The 14265-nt window shown below is 38.2% G+C and overlaps 2 protein-coding genes and 1 long non-coding RNA gene across 3 annotated transcripts; 2 read left to right on the top strand and 1 right to left on the bottom strand.

Annotated features, from left to right (window-relative positions):
• Positions 1-2387: 2387 nt before the first annotated feature.
• On the top strand, positions 2388-2763 carry LOC138403811 (uncharacterized). The gene is made up of 2 exons (XR_011237971.1): positions 2388-2451; positions 2562-2763. It is a non-coding gene; the product is annotated as an uncharacterized lncRNA (long non-coding RNA).
• A 353-nt stretch (positions 2764-3116) lies between these two features.
• CycH (cyclin H) lies at positions 3117-5642 on the bottom strand. Its single transcript, XM_034980261.2, has one exon. The coding sequence runs from the start codon at positions 5506-5508 to the stop codon at positions 4531-4533; it is 978 nt and encodes a 325-aa protein (XP_034836152.1). The 5' UTR covers positions 5509-5642; the 3' UTR covers positions 3117-4530.
• Positions 5643-6585: 943 nt separating this feature from the next.
• On the top strand, positions 6586-10652 carry Ras64B (ras-like protein 2). The gene is made up of 4 exons (XM_034980267.2): positions 6586-6809; positions 8989-9076; positions 9867-10078; positions 10442-10652. Exons 1-4 carry the CDS (start codon positions 6702-6704, stop codon positions 10634-10636), a joined length of 603 nt encoding a protein of 200 aa, XP_034836158.1. The 5' UTR covers positions 6586-6701; the 3' UTR covers positions 10637-10652.
• Positions 10653-14265: the final 3613 nt, after the last annotated feature.

Genomic DNA, 14265 nt, shown 5'->3' with positions numbered 1-14265 from the left:
GTAGTCTGTACCTAATTTACGTGCAACAAATCAAGTGAAGTCTTAGTAAAAGTAGAAATGAAATTAATTGTTCTAGTTGTTTTCTTGTTTGGACTTGGGAGTTAGACCACAGAATAAGTATATAATAATAATATTATTTCGAATTATTGCTATAGGTACTTGGGCCGCGGCAAGCGGCGCAAAACCGTGGTGTGTGGAAGTCTTTACAAGAGACCAATGTCCAGCAGTGGAGGTCTATCGGTTGTTGATAATGATGTTGAAGTTTGTTGGTCTGCCCCTTCAATAACCCCATGTTGTATAATCTAGTGGAAACACCGCCGATGGGAGTTGATTCCTTTTTTGGTCTGGTGGGAGGCTTCGGCCGTGGCTAGTTACCACCCTACCGGCAAAGCCGTGCCGCCAAGCGATTTAGCGTTCCGGTACGATGCCGCGTAGAAACCAAAGGGGTATGGGTTTAGTAAAAACTGCCATACCCCTTCCAGGTTAGCCCGCTATCATCTTAGACTGCATCATCACTTACCACCAGGTGAGATTGCAGTCAAGGGCTAACTTGTATCTGAATAAAAAAAAAAAAAAAAAGATTCCACAGTTTGCATGTGCATGGAAAGAAGGATCTGGCACAACGGGCGGTCAAAGTGCTCCAGATCCCCAGGTGTGAGGGTAAAACCCAGGTCGTTCATGAGTGACGTTCTTCATAGTACTTACCTTGTACAAATGGGACACGCGTACGCGCGCGAATCCCACCGTGCATCATGTCGCACTGCGGCGTTTCTTAGTATGGCTACATAAATTCGAATGCTTCGGAAATTCATCTTTAGGGCTCCGTATCCGAAGGATGCCAATCGGAACCCTGATAATATAAGCCTCCGCTGTCCATGGGTCCGTCCGTCTGTCAGCGGGCTGTATCTCGTGAACCGTAGTTGAAATTTTCACAGAATGTGTATTTTTATTGCCGCTATAACAACAAATAATAAAAATTTCAAAATGGCCGCTATGAAAATTTATAAAGATTTAAAAACCGGTCAAGTGCGAATCAGACTCGCGCACTGAGGGTTCCGTAGTACAATCGTATTTTATCGACATTTTGCACGATAAATCAAAAACTACTTACTAGATCTCGTTCAAACCAATTTTCGTTGCAAGTTTACATGGTAATGTAAATACATTTTTTTTTTTTTTAGTTTTATCATTCTCTTATTTTAGAAGTTACAGGGGGGGGGGGGGGGGGCGACACACCCATTTTACCACTTTGGAAGTGTCTCTTGCGCAAACTATTCTGTTTAGAAAAAATTTATAATAGAAATCTCAATATCATTTTTGAAGACCATAGATACCCCCACATCTGGGTTTGATGAAAAAAATATTTTGATTTTCAGTTCTAAGTATGGGGAACCCCAAAATTTATTACAGGTTTACAGAATACATCTACTTACCAAGTTTCAACAGTATAGCTCTTATAGTTTCGGAGAAAAGTGGCTGTGACATACGGACGGACAGACAGACAGACATGACGAATCTATAAGGGTTCCGTTTTTTGCCATTTGGCTACGGAACCCTAAAAATGGTATTTCTTGTAAGATGGTACGGAATCCTTCGTGTGCAAGCCCGACTCGCAATTGACCGATTTTCTGCCATAGTTGTGGCCCACGGGTAAACAATTAAGTACATACTTAATTGTCTCTTATACGTACATAATTGAAAAACAAATTAAAAATTGCACAGGCTTCTTTCGCAGTATAAAAACGTCGTGTCTTCCGACTAGAGATCACATCCAGATTTGCTTTCCAAAGCTTTAACTAACCAAGGTATATAAACAAGTAAATATGTATAAAGTTCTGTACTTCGTGTTCTTGGTCGCCTGCTTTGCGATGGTGCACACACAGTTGACTTTCACGTCGAGTTGGGGCGGCAAGCGCTCCGTGGGCGCAGGACCTACTATGTGCAGAAGTGATGAAGCTATCTCTAACATTTACAGAATGATTCAGGTAAAGTTTACCTGCTTTCCAGGATTCCATACCCGAAGGGTGCCAAGACTTTATTACCAAGCCTCTGTTGTCCGTTTGTCTGTGAGCGGTCTGTATCTCGTGAACCGCAATAGGGGTTGAGAATTTAAATTTTCAGTGTAGGTACTTCTATTGCTGTTTCAACAAATAATAATAATTTCAAAATGGCCACTATGTAAATCAAAAAGTACCTACATTTTGTTCGATTAATATGTCTTAGGTGTCTGGCAGGAGGTTGCCACGACACTAAAGTGTCTGGCAATGTATGACGTGCTTTCTAATACCGTTCCGAAGAAAATATAAAAATAGACTTTATACTAACGAAAGATTTATACGTCTTTGTATCTGCCAAAGTCACCATGATCCAAACATCATAGTTGCTGATCGTTCGTACCTGTGTTGGGGACAATGCGATGCGCATATAAACTTTCAGCTTTTATAAAATAACGTAGGTCTGGCCCTCGCAGGCTCTTTCTCTAATAGCAACTGGGTAGGTAGGTACCAATTATAATCTAATCGCTATGTTTTTTTGCTATTAAATAATTCTTTTTCCCCCAGAATGAAGCCGAAAGATTGCTGCTCTGCCAAAAACCTTAAAAACAGATTCAAACACCTACTTTGTAAGAACTTCGAGACAATGGCACTACATGATGATTTTCGTTTAGCATTTTATGTACTTATTAATAAAATAATTGTTACGTAATTGTATTTTATAAGAAATGTATGGAATTTATATAAAAATAAATATTTTTGAATAATATTATGCTCTTTCTGATACTTACTTACCTAATAATATAAATTTTAATCGAGTAATTCCTAAAAGCTCTTTTTGTTGTTAATTTAACTATATCTAACACTAAAAGGACTCTATGTTTGTCAATTTAGTGAAAACAAGTCCTAAAATAATAATAATACTATATAGCTGATCTCCGCGGCTTCGCCCCCGTGTATATAATATAGCCTATGTCACTCAGGAATAATGTAGCTTTCTATTAGTGAAATAATTTTCAAAATCGGTTCCGTAGTTCCAGAGATTACCCCCTACAAACAAACTTAACGACATTACCTCTTTATAATATTAGTATAGATAAGGTTTTGAAAATAAACAACAAATTGGTACCAAAAATATGTCCAAATACTTATTATATTTCACGTCAATAATTAATTATACGTAGTCAAAACTTAATCAATATAATGTACGATACCCGGTAGTAAATATTATAAATCAAACTTTAGAAAGAGATTATCGGCAATTTCAGTTTCGTGGAGCCGTCTCTGTCGCTCATACCTGTGATGTTTTGTCGCTAACTTCCCAGTCGACGATAGAGACGACGACGCTCTACGAAGCCATCCGAAACAATTCCCAACTAGTCACACTGTAGCTTGGGTGTGACTCGATGGATTCCCAACGAGTCACAGTGTTACACGACTGGGTGTGACTCGTTGGGAACCCATCGCCAAAACTAACGGTTATCTCCTTCTAGAGCTCGATTGTGGTTATAAGCAGTTTGCAATCCCCTGCGAAATTCACTTACACTTACGTAATAACATTGTGTCCTATTAAGGTGCATTTACACCTTCGTCCGAGGGTGCAGCGAGCCGGGACGCGGGGTGCTTGTTCATCTCGCAATAGTTGCAAAAATTATGCGCGAGATGTCGATGAAATTAGGTAAACTTTGTGATACGTGACGGGCGATAAGCGATACTGTATGCCACTACGCACGATTAAATGCAAAGTGCAAGTGTGGCACGTCGCGGTCGCTTATCTCAATATTAATGCTGTTGCGTAGCTCAGCCTACTTTAAGATATACTTTTAGTCGCGTCACGCGAAACTTGACTCTTGGGAGGCGCCACTTGCGCACTGCTTTCTATAAAAATGGAGTTTTTGAGGTAAGCGACGACGCGCGAGTCGCGATACGTTGGGCATCGCGGATAGAACATCATCATGACTACAGTGTACCTTAACGGCGAATGGCGGGATGCGCTGCGATGGTGTAAATGCACGGTAAAGGGTTAGACAAATTGGTTTTTATCAATATCTCATTAGGACACCATGGCGGCGCCACCGGTCGCACCACCAAGTTGTCTTGACTGTCAAACGAGAAATACCAGAGTAGACACCAGGATTATCAGTTTCACAATGGAATTCATAGGACATATTTTGACAGTGACGTTACTGATGTTTGCCTGATTGGTATCTAGATTCTAGATAATTTTCTGCTCCGTCATTCATATATTGACAGACAGATTAACCTATTGTCTAAACTCTAATGAACACCTTACATAACAAAGTAATGAGTGAACTTAGCAGGAGCTTTCAAACCATACTTATAAGCATATAATGCATAATTTTGAGAACTACCCACATATTTACTGTGTCAACTGTCTTAACTAAAGTATGGTTTACCCAATTTAGGGGCAAAATTGCACTTTTGACATGACAATTCACATATAACAAATATGGCGAGACTTTTCTCAAAATTTATGCACTATAGATACTTAATACTATAATTATTACTATCCATGTTATGAAGCAGAGGGTGACAGCATCTGTGAGACCCCGCTAGTATCCAGAGACATCCGGCTAGGTCCAGTATTGGGTGGGTCATCTTCATCTATCGCCTCTCTCATCCGACGTTTGTAAATCTCACTATCTGGATTGTTTTCTTCGTTCCGACACCTGTCTAATTTCTTCTCAATAATCCTCACCCGCTCTCGGGCAGGGCTTTCCACCATTTTAACCAAGGACCGTATTTTGCGGACTGCCTCGATAAGTACAGCTAGTTTATCCGAACCAGCATCGTGAAATAGCATATCGGTCACATAGCTGTCCAAGTTCTCCTGCTCTTTACTCGCTGCATGTAGGACCGCAGCCAATGCGATCTGAGATGGTGCGTAGAGCAAGCACGCATCTGTCAGGAACACTTTCTCCAAGAATTCGTCAATACCGCTACGTAAGCGTTCAGGATTAGCGAGGGAACACCTAGTTTTTATGTCAATCAAAAACCCTTCTACAGGTCGGAAAGGGTTGTGTATCGTCAAATGATAGTTTAACTGCTGCATTAACAGCAATTCGTTGTTTAATATAATGTCAGCCGCCTTTTCTCTGTCACCCTTTATATTGGCGACGAACTGGCTAATGGACACGTTAAATTCTTCAACTTTGCAAGCCAAATAGACGCAGGTAGCTAGAATTTCTTTCGGGTGGTAGTCCATGGAAGAGTTGTACAAATAAAACCTTTTAAAATAATGAAATGCTGTACCGACAACTCCTTTCGGCATCGGTGGCGCGAATCTCTTACAGAACTCTTTCAAATGAAGTTCGTATTGTTTTAAAAGCAGTCTCTCTTCTTCTGGAGACAGGAAGAAGTTATACCTTTGATATTCGTCGATGTGCTGCCCGTGTTTTGCTATGAACTCCAAATTGTGTTTCTCTCGTTGGAGGGCCAGTTCGGTTTCGTCGCTAAAAGTCCAAAATTTCCTTTGACTGCTAGTTGAGAACATGTTGTGACTGTTCAGACCACTTTTATGGTCAAAAAAACAGCCTGGAAAGCCGTAAATATTTTAAATTAAAATCAAAACGCACCCTGTGTAGCCGTTTTACGTTGAAATTTGACATTTGGTTTTGACTTTTGGTTTTGGAATTTCCTTTACTTTTGACAGCCACTGTTTTTGAACTAGAAACGTAGACACTAGACTTTTCTATTAAGCAAAAAATATCAAAAAATATTACGTCTATAGTTTTATATTAAATATGTACTAACTAGTACATATATAATAAATTATTTATGTAAAAAATAAATAATTAATAATTTTTCAGAAACCTTTTTTTATACCTTCTTCTTTTCTTATCTATGGCTCTATGGATACCTATGACCTGCCTGTGACAGAAAAAGTTTGAAATGAGGCTGCGCGATTGCGGGAGAATGACAGCTACAATGTCTCGATCGCAATCACCTCTGATTGGTTGACGCTCGCTCACTATTGGCTGCAATGCATTGTTGCAACAAGAATCGCACAAATTCAGCCAATCAGAACAATTGAGATTGTAATAACGATTGATGCAGCAGGGCGATTGTCTAAAACCTGCATCAATCATTATTACAATCTCAATTGTTCTGATTGGCTGAATTTGTGCGATTCTTGTTGCAACAATGCATTGTGGCCAATAGTGAGCGAGCATTAACCAATCAGAAATGATTGCGATCGTGACATTGTAGCTGTCAAACAACCGCGGTAGGGCCACAGGTTTCCCGCAATCGAGTTGCAGAAAATTGACCACAGAACCGAAATTGACAAATGACAGAAACGGTCCAATTCATGCACACTCATAAAATCACATTTATTTTTATTTTTATGTAGAGCATTGAACAAGCTTTTTGTGTTCCGGCAGGCCAGGCGCAACCACGGCGCAACTCACATTTTTGATTTTAGACATAAATCTACAAGAACTCGCAGGACCAGTCCGGGTGAGCCAATTCAGACGGCAAAACGTAGCATGTCTTCTGAGGTGAATTCGTAAAGACGTGCTACATTTTAGGCTTGGATGAATGAATTGTAATTGTAACAATCTGCGTGAAAAGAAACGTTGCAATTGAATCATCCGTGACCGTCATTAGGAATCACAGGAATTTAGAAAATAAATCCTAGTATTTAAAATCAATTGTTTATTTAGTGTTTATAATAGTAAAAAGAAAATGTCGCGACCCGGGGACAGACCGCACAATCAAGCACAAACGTATAAACTTGTCGTCGTCGGCGGAGGAGGTGTAGGGAAGAGTGCTATCACAATTCAGTTTATACAGGTATTTCGATTTTCGCCGTATTTGGCCACAGTAACGCCTACGGGACGTATGCTTATCTATTCTGAGCTTATCTCCACTTTCCAATATATAAGACAATGCTTCTTTGTATAGTAATCACATGTTTTTGTATGTTACATACAATAGTAGAATATAGTCATATTTATAAATAGTGTTTGTGGAAACAATATCATGTCAAGGCCTAACACTGAATGCCGCCCACTGGTGTCATCAGCTTCTAAAACACCTTTTTTATGATAGCCAAAATGTTGTATAAATAACTGCCTACCATAAGGCACCCTTAATTGCAATACTGAGAGCAGTCTAATAAGTCAGAGGTGATGAGTTTGATTCATGGCAGAGGCATTTTGGGTATCTTATATTTATAAAAGGAAAAGCTGACTGACTGACTGATCTATAACCGCACAGCTCAAACTACTAGATGGAGTGGGCTGTAATTTGTTATGCAGATAGCTATTATGACATAGACATCTGCTGAGAAAGGATTTTTGAGAACTCAACAACGGAGGGGGTAAAATATGGGTTTGAAATATGTGTAGTCCATGCGGATGAATACATTTAGTCTAAAGTTGTTCTGGTCTGGTTACAATAAAGGCTAGTTTGATTCTACTAGCAAAGTGGCACTTTAGAGTGCAATTGTGGCTTAAATAAATTGACTGGTCTAAGTCTAGTGCTATACTTTTCTGCGGGGAACATTACGACAGAGATAGCAATATATTTAATTATTTAATGCTGTTATTTAAGATTAGTTTACAGATTAGATGCAACTGCAACATAATCAACTAGATGTAGGTATATGACGTAGGATGATATAATCATGCTATCGAAACTGATGGGAATACAAGTTTAGTAAAACTGCTAGGTTCTTTAAAAGTCAAAAGTCAAAAGTCAAATGATTTATTCAAAATAGGTAATAAATTACTCTTATTGATTGTCTGGTATAGTGTTAGATTTGTAAGATAATATAGTGGTGATAATTATAACGCAAACTTAAAACTAAAGCTACGAGGGTTCCAAACGCGCCCAGGTCTGAGAAGAGCCCACAACAAACTCAGCCGGGTATTCTTTTTATTATCACCACTTTACAAAATTATTGAAACTTATTAGAACTATCACAAAGTCGTTAAGCAACTCATTCCCAAGCTTGCTTATCATTTAAATAATCCTTTACATTGTAATAGGATTTTTCAATTAGTTTACGTTTTATGAAAACTTTGAACTTGTTGAGAGACATCTCCAATATGTCTTCTGGAAGCTTATTATAGAAACGTATGGAATTACGAGCAAATGAATTGCTAACTTTACTGAGCCTAGAGGCGGGAATTACAAGTTTATTTTTATTTCTAGTATTTATATTATGACAGTCACTTTTTTTTTTTAAATTATTTATGTTTTTATGTACGTACAGTAAATTTTCAAAAATATATTGATTATGCACTGTCATAATTTTAACTTCCCTAAATTTAGTTCTCAGCGACTCTCGTGGCCCCATACTGTATATGGTTACAGGTGGTTTACAGGTTAACCAGCTCTTAGGTTAAGATCTATAGAGCGCACTTTGGTCAGACTTAAGACAAGACAGCATTATATTATCACTAGCTGATGCCCGCGACTTCATCCGTGTGGATTAACATTTTTCAAAATCCCGCGGGAACTCTTTGATTTTCCGGGATAAAAAGTAGCCTTTGTGTTAATCCAGGGTATAATCTATTTCCATTCCAAATTTCATCCAAATCCGTTCTGCCGTTTTTGCGCGATTGAGTAACAAACATCCAAACATCCACACTTTCACATCTAAATATATAAAAGGAAAAGGTGACTGATCGTTTGACTGACTGACTGATCTATCAACGCACAGCTCGAACTACTGGACAGATCGGGCTGAAATTTGGCACGCAGATAGCTATTATGACGTAGGTGTCTGCTAAGAAAGGATTTTTTAAAAACTCAACCCCTAAGGGGGTGAAATAGGGGTTTGAAATTTGTGTAGTCCACGCGGGCGAAGTTGCGAGCACAAGCTAGTTTATAAAATTAGTAGGATTGGCATAAGTCTGTCTTGTTATATTTTAATTGAAACTTAAGTCTAAGCAAAGTCGAAATATGCTTTATAGTTCTCAGCATTGGACAAAACTTTTCATTAAGTAAACAAAATCTTTTTCAGAGCTACTTTGTGACAGACTATGACCCCACCATTGAGGACAGCTACACCAAGCAGTGTGTCATTGATGACATTCCAGCTAAATTGGACAGTAAGATATATATTAGTCACTATCTTTATATAATTTACTATTCATATTATGTACTTAAGTGGTTTGTGTTATTCATATTGCAATTGTAGCTTAATTTTACTATATATATAAAAGGAGAAGGTGACTGACTGACTGACTGACTGATCTATCAACGCACAGCTCAAACTACTGGACGTATCGGGCTGAAATTTGGCATGCAGATAGCTATAATGACGTAGGCATCCGCTAAGAAAGGATTTTTGAAAATTCAACTCCTAAGGGGGTTAAATAGGGGTTTGAAATTTTGTAGTCCACGCGGACGAAGTCGCGAGCATAAGCTAGTCTTTATATAATTTATTATTCATATTATGTACTTAAGTGGTTTGTGTTATTCATATTGCAATTGTAGCTTAATTTTAAGATTATGAAATAATAATTTATTAACTGAGTAATACCTAATGACTGCGATTTCTTTTGCATGGAATTAGGTTTTTAGAACTCTTTGATTTTCTGGAATAAAAAGTAGCCTATGTCACTGTCCAGGGCTTAAACTGTACCCATGCACAATCATTGCTCCGTTGCGACTTGATTGAAGGACAAACCAATACACCAAGAAACCTGGATAGTTGGAAAAACCGATAGACGTTGGAGTTCCAAAGCCACAGCCACTGGATTCCGGCGGCACAAGACTGGCGTGTGGAAGTGTAATTTATTACCTATTTTGAATAAACCATTTGATTTCCCTACAAGCGACTTATGTCCAGCAGTTGACATCTATCGTTTAATAAAATTTCTCTTTCTATTCATACAGTTCTGGACACAGCAGGACAGGAAGAATTCAGTGCTATGAGGGAGCAGTACATGCGGTCAGGGGAGGGGTTCCTGCTGGTGTTCTCAGTGGCCGACCACGCCAGCTTCGAGGAGCTGTTCAAGTTCCACAAGCAGATCCTGCGCGTCAAGGACCGGGATGAGTTCCCCATGCTCATGGTCGGGAATAAGGCTGACTTGGAGCATCAGAGACTGGTAACATATCTCTTTCTGCATCTTACTCCATATTGAAATCCATAGTAATATTATATATGCGAAAGTGTGTATGTCTGTCTGTCTGTCCTTTCATAATGTGGTGGGCACTCAGATAATTTTGCACACTCATCATCATCATGATCAATCCACCGTCGGCCCAGGTAGAACTTGTCTCCTCAGAATGAGAAGGTAAAGACCATAGTCCGCCACACAGGTCCAGTGCGGATTGACAGACTTCTCACACCTTTTAGACGTTATAGAGAACTCTCAGGCATACATGTTTCCTTAACTGTGCAGCAAGTGAGCTAAAAATTCTTTTAAAAATAAATTAATACGTCGTATAATTTCGTCGTGATTTCATAGGTAACACTGGACGAAGCGCAAGCCCTTTCCCGCCAACTAAAAGTCCCATACATTGAGTGCAGTGCGAAAGCGCGGATGAACGTAGACCAGGCCTTCCACGAGCTCGTCCGACTCGTGCGACGGTTCCAGGAGGCAGAGAGAATCCACATCAAGTCTGAACACAGGAACAAGAAGAAGAAGTGCACCATCTTGTAACGTAGTGTGTGGTGAGCTTTATGTCGATAAAATAAAAAAAGGTAAATGTCAAATTCGAATGACAGATGATCATTTTTCCATTTTTTTTTGTAGTCAGTACAGGGATGTAATTAGAACGCCAGTGAAAACTAAGACAGGTGATATTACTGATGATTACTGATAAAATACCACAAAAAATACGATTTAAAAAATAACCCGTATTTTGTAAAACTTCGCAATGTAATGCAAATGAAACATCTGACTAACGCTACAGGTCAACGATCGTTGCGTAGTTAGGTGCGGCGGGGTCAATGACAGATAAGCGATTGAAAATATCTATAGTTGGTCCGTAAAAAATGACTCCTCACGCGCCATTTTAACTCTATGGGTCAACTGTCATATTCATCAAAATTACGGTTATATTTGCCTTTAAAATAAGGACTAAAATCGTACTTTGTTTGTTAAATTAAATTATCTGTTGTTCGAATTTTAAAATGGTGCTGATTGAAGATGTTTTTTTTTAGACCTTTGTCGGCTACTTTGTACTGAACAATATTTGGACTATAGTCAATGTAAGTAACTTTCGATACCAGCAGTGGCGTTCACAGGGTTTAAAGCCAGGGTAAGCAGTACATAGGTAGGTTCCTGTTTATGGGCAAGTCATAAAGGATAATGAGCATTGAGCTATTTTTTTTTATTCAGATACAAGTTCATGTAGGTTACCTAACTATTTCTTGGGTATGCAGTACTTTTAAACCTCTATGAGCTGCACGCCACTGTATACCAGATTAACATACAGCATTGCAGTTAGAGTTTAGAATGGGCAAATTTTAGTTTAACCGGTCAATCTAGATAACCAACTGATAAACAAAACTACTCTGACAGTCTCGTATTGGAATTTTATTCTAAGTTGCTTGACAAATGACAATATTAAATCCAAATCTAAAGTTATCAACATTGACTGTAATATTTTTCTCAAAGTGACCTCACTTTGGTACCAAAGTGAGGTCACTTTGGTACTAAAAGAAAGGAAAAATAATGGAAAAATAATTTTTAAAAAGTGAAAAAAAAAAAAAAAAATTGGATTGTGTGTCACCTTCGTCAAATAGTAGCGATGATTATGAGCACCTAGTTTTTTTATTAATAATCATATAGTCCGTACAAAATGACTTCTTACGCGCCATTTTAACTCTATCTGTCATGTCTAACGTACGGTTCCACCGTAGATAAAGTAATAAAGGTAGATTGAAGTACTGTGTAACCGCGTATGAGATAGCGATAGCACAACGTAACGATGAACGAACACGACAATATTATTACCATTGTTTAGTAGTCAATATTTGTATTAACCGATCAACAATATTTGAATTAAACGTTTTTTATGTGAAAACAAGTAAATAACTATTGAGAAATACAATTAGGCCACGAATTCTCAAAGTTTGTTTTGCAATTCTTGCATTCCTTGTATGTATTCTTGAAAAAAACCAGTTACACGACAAGGGACAAAAATAGGTTAGCTGCGTGTCTGTTTATCACATTAGTAACTTTATCTGTGCTCTCTTTTTAGTGTGAATGAGAAAGCAAACGTTCCTGTATCTACCTTTATTACTCTATCTACGAGTTCCACCTTTAAAATAAGTACTAAAGTAGTACTTTTGACATAACAATTGACCCATAGAGTTAAAATGGCACGTGAGAAGTGATTTTGTACGGACTATAGTTATTACGATTTCTTTTTTATGACGATCACGAAAACAAAAGCTTGATGCGCGTCTAAAAAATATTTTTTCTGTAATCTATGGTAACTTATGAGATATATTTTTCTATGTGCCATCTTTGGCTTTTTAATATTATTAATTTAGCAGTGACTATTGCAGTTTTTTTTCGTACGTAAGCAGTATAAATTATTATTTATTTTGGTAGGTTTTTCTTTTTTATTATTATTAAGAAACAACGGTAAAACACAAACAAGTTGCGGTAATGGTAAACGCACACGTTTTATGTAAAGCCTGACCAGAAAAATAAAATACCACGCCATATTGCGGAAAACCCATGGAACTAATTTATACAAGACCCTATACTCAGCGTGAGATCTATAGAGCACACTCTGTCTTAGCTTAGACTTAAGACAGAGTTAAAACGAGACAGAGCTATATCTCTCACATAAATCTGTCTCGTTTTATCTCAATCTCAAGTCTGAGCGAAGTCAAAGTGCGCTCTATAGATCTCAGAATTAGTGACCAATGACCATATACTAGTGGCGCCCCCAGAGAAAGTTTTATATTTCTGGTCCAGTTTTACTTTATATTATACAATAGTATGTATAAAGCATACTAATAAAGAAACGAATCGTAAACAGCGGCGTTGATCATTCGATCTCACTTACACAGTATACCTGTGTAGAATGTGTAAGTAAGACAGAATGATTAGCGACGCTGCGTTTCGATTTGTTCCTTTATTGGCAGGCGCTGCGCTATACAATTTAAAGGCGTCTAATAAACACGTCGAATTTGGACGTACGTTTTTTCGTCGTAGTATCTTAATCTTAACTTTCTATGTAAAGTCGGACAACGCCTCGTACCGTCTATAGATGGTTGGTTGGCCTATAGGTAAAAGTTTCTTGGCAAAATTTCGTCTATAGTAGGTCTTGTTGTTCTACGGAACAGACCTAAGGCTGAGATCTAGAGCGCGCTTTGACTTTGCTCAGACTTGAGATTGAGTTAAAAGTTAAAACAAGACAGATTTATGAGAGAGATATAGCTCTTGTCTCGTTTTAACTCTGTCTGTGTGTTGGCACAAGTGTCCTAGGGTGAGATCTATAGAGCGCACTCTGTATTAGCTTAGACTTATCTAAGCTAATACAGAGTGCGCTCTATTGATCTCACCCTAGGACACTTGTGCCAACTCCCACCGCTGACAAGGAAGCGCCTAGCTATCGACTCCGTGCGAGGAAACGCCCGTAAAACTACCACACTCGCTAGCCCAGCGATAATACTATTCCAACTACTCTCGCTGCTTGCCAAGTCGTTACAGTACGCCGCCGAAAGTATTGTTCGTCGACCTTTAGAATGTTATTTTGGGCTTTGTAGAGCGTTGTCTCTGTCACTCATACCTATATGACGTTTTGTCGGTCTCAACGACAGAGACAGTGCTCTACAAATCTGCATTTCCTAAAGGTCGATGTACATTACTGTAAGTAGTTTTTAGCTCTACTCGTTTCTCACTAACCATCGACGGTCAGAGAACTGCCTAAAGAAGAAAATATTTATCGTACGTCCAAAATCGATATAATTGTCAATCATTAATTAACTAATAATTTTACGTATATGGTTAAAAATGTATCTATAAACTTTGGATTAGCTAAAACTGTTTTTGTTTTGTTTTTTTATTTTTTTGGAGTTTTGAAATTATGACAAATTAATTAATACCAAACCATGTCGGTGATAAATTGTTTGTCACGAAACCAAATACTAATTAATATTTTTTGTTACAAAGAATATTGTAACTTTATAGAGTAAAGGAAAAAGATAGATACACCCCACGGATATAGTGTTCATAATAAAATAGTAGCCCGCATTGCCACGGGGATCCACACTGCCAATTTATCCCGATAGGTGGCGCATGGTGACCGATCAATTGACAAAAAACAA

Source organism: Maniola hyperantus, chromosome 21 (genome assembly GCF_902806685.2).
Source record: "Maniola hyperantus chromosome 21, iAphHyp1.2, whole genome shotgun sequence".
NCBI lineage: Eukaryota > Metazoa > Arthropoda > Insecta > Lepidoptera > Nymphalidae > Maniola > Maniola hyperantus.
Note: the sequence above shows the minus strand (reverse complement) of the source record. Positions and strands in the feature narration are given on the sequence as shown.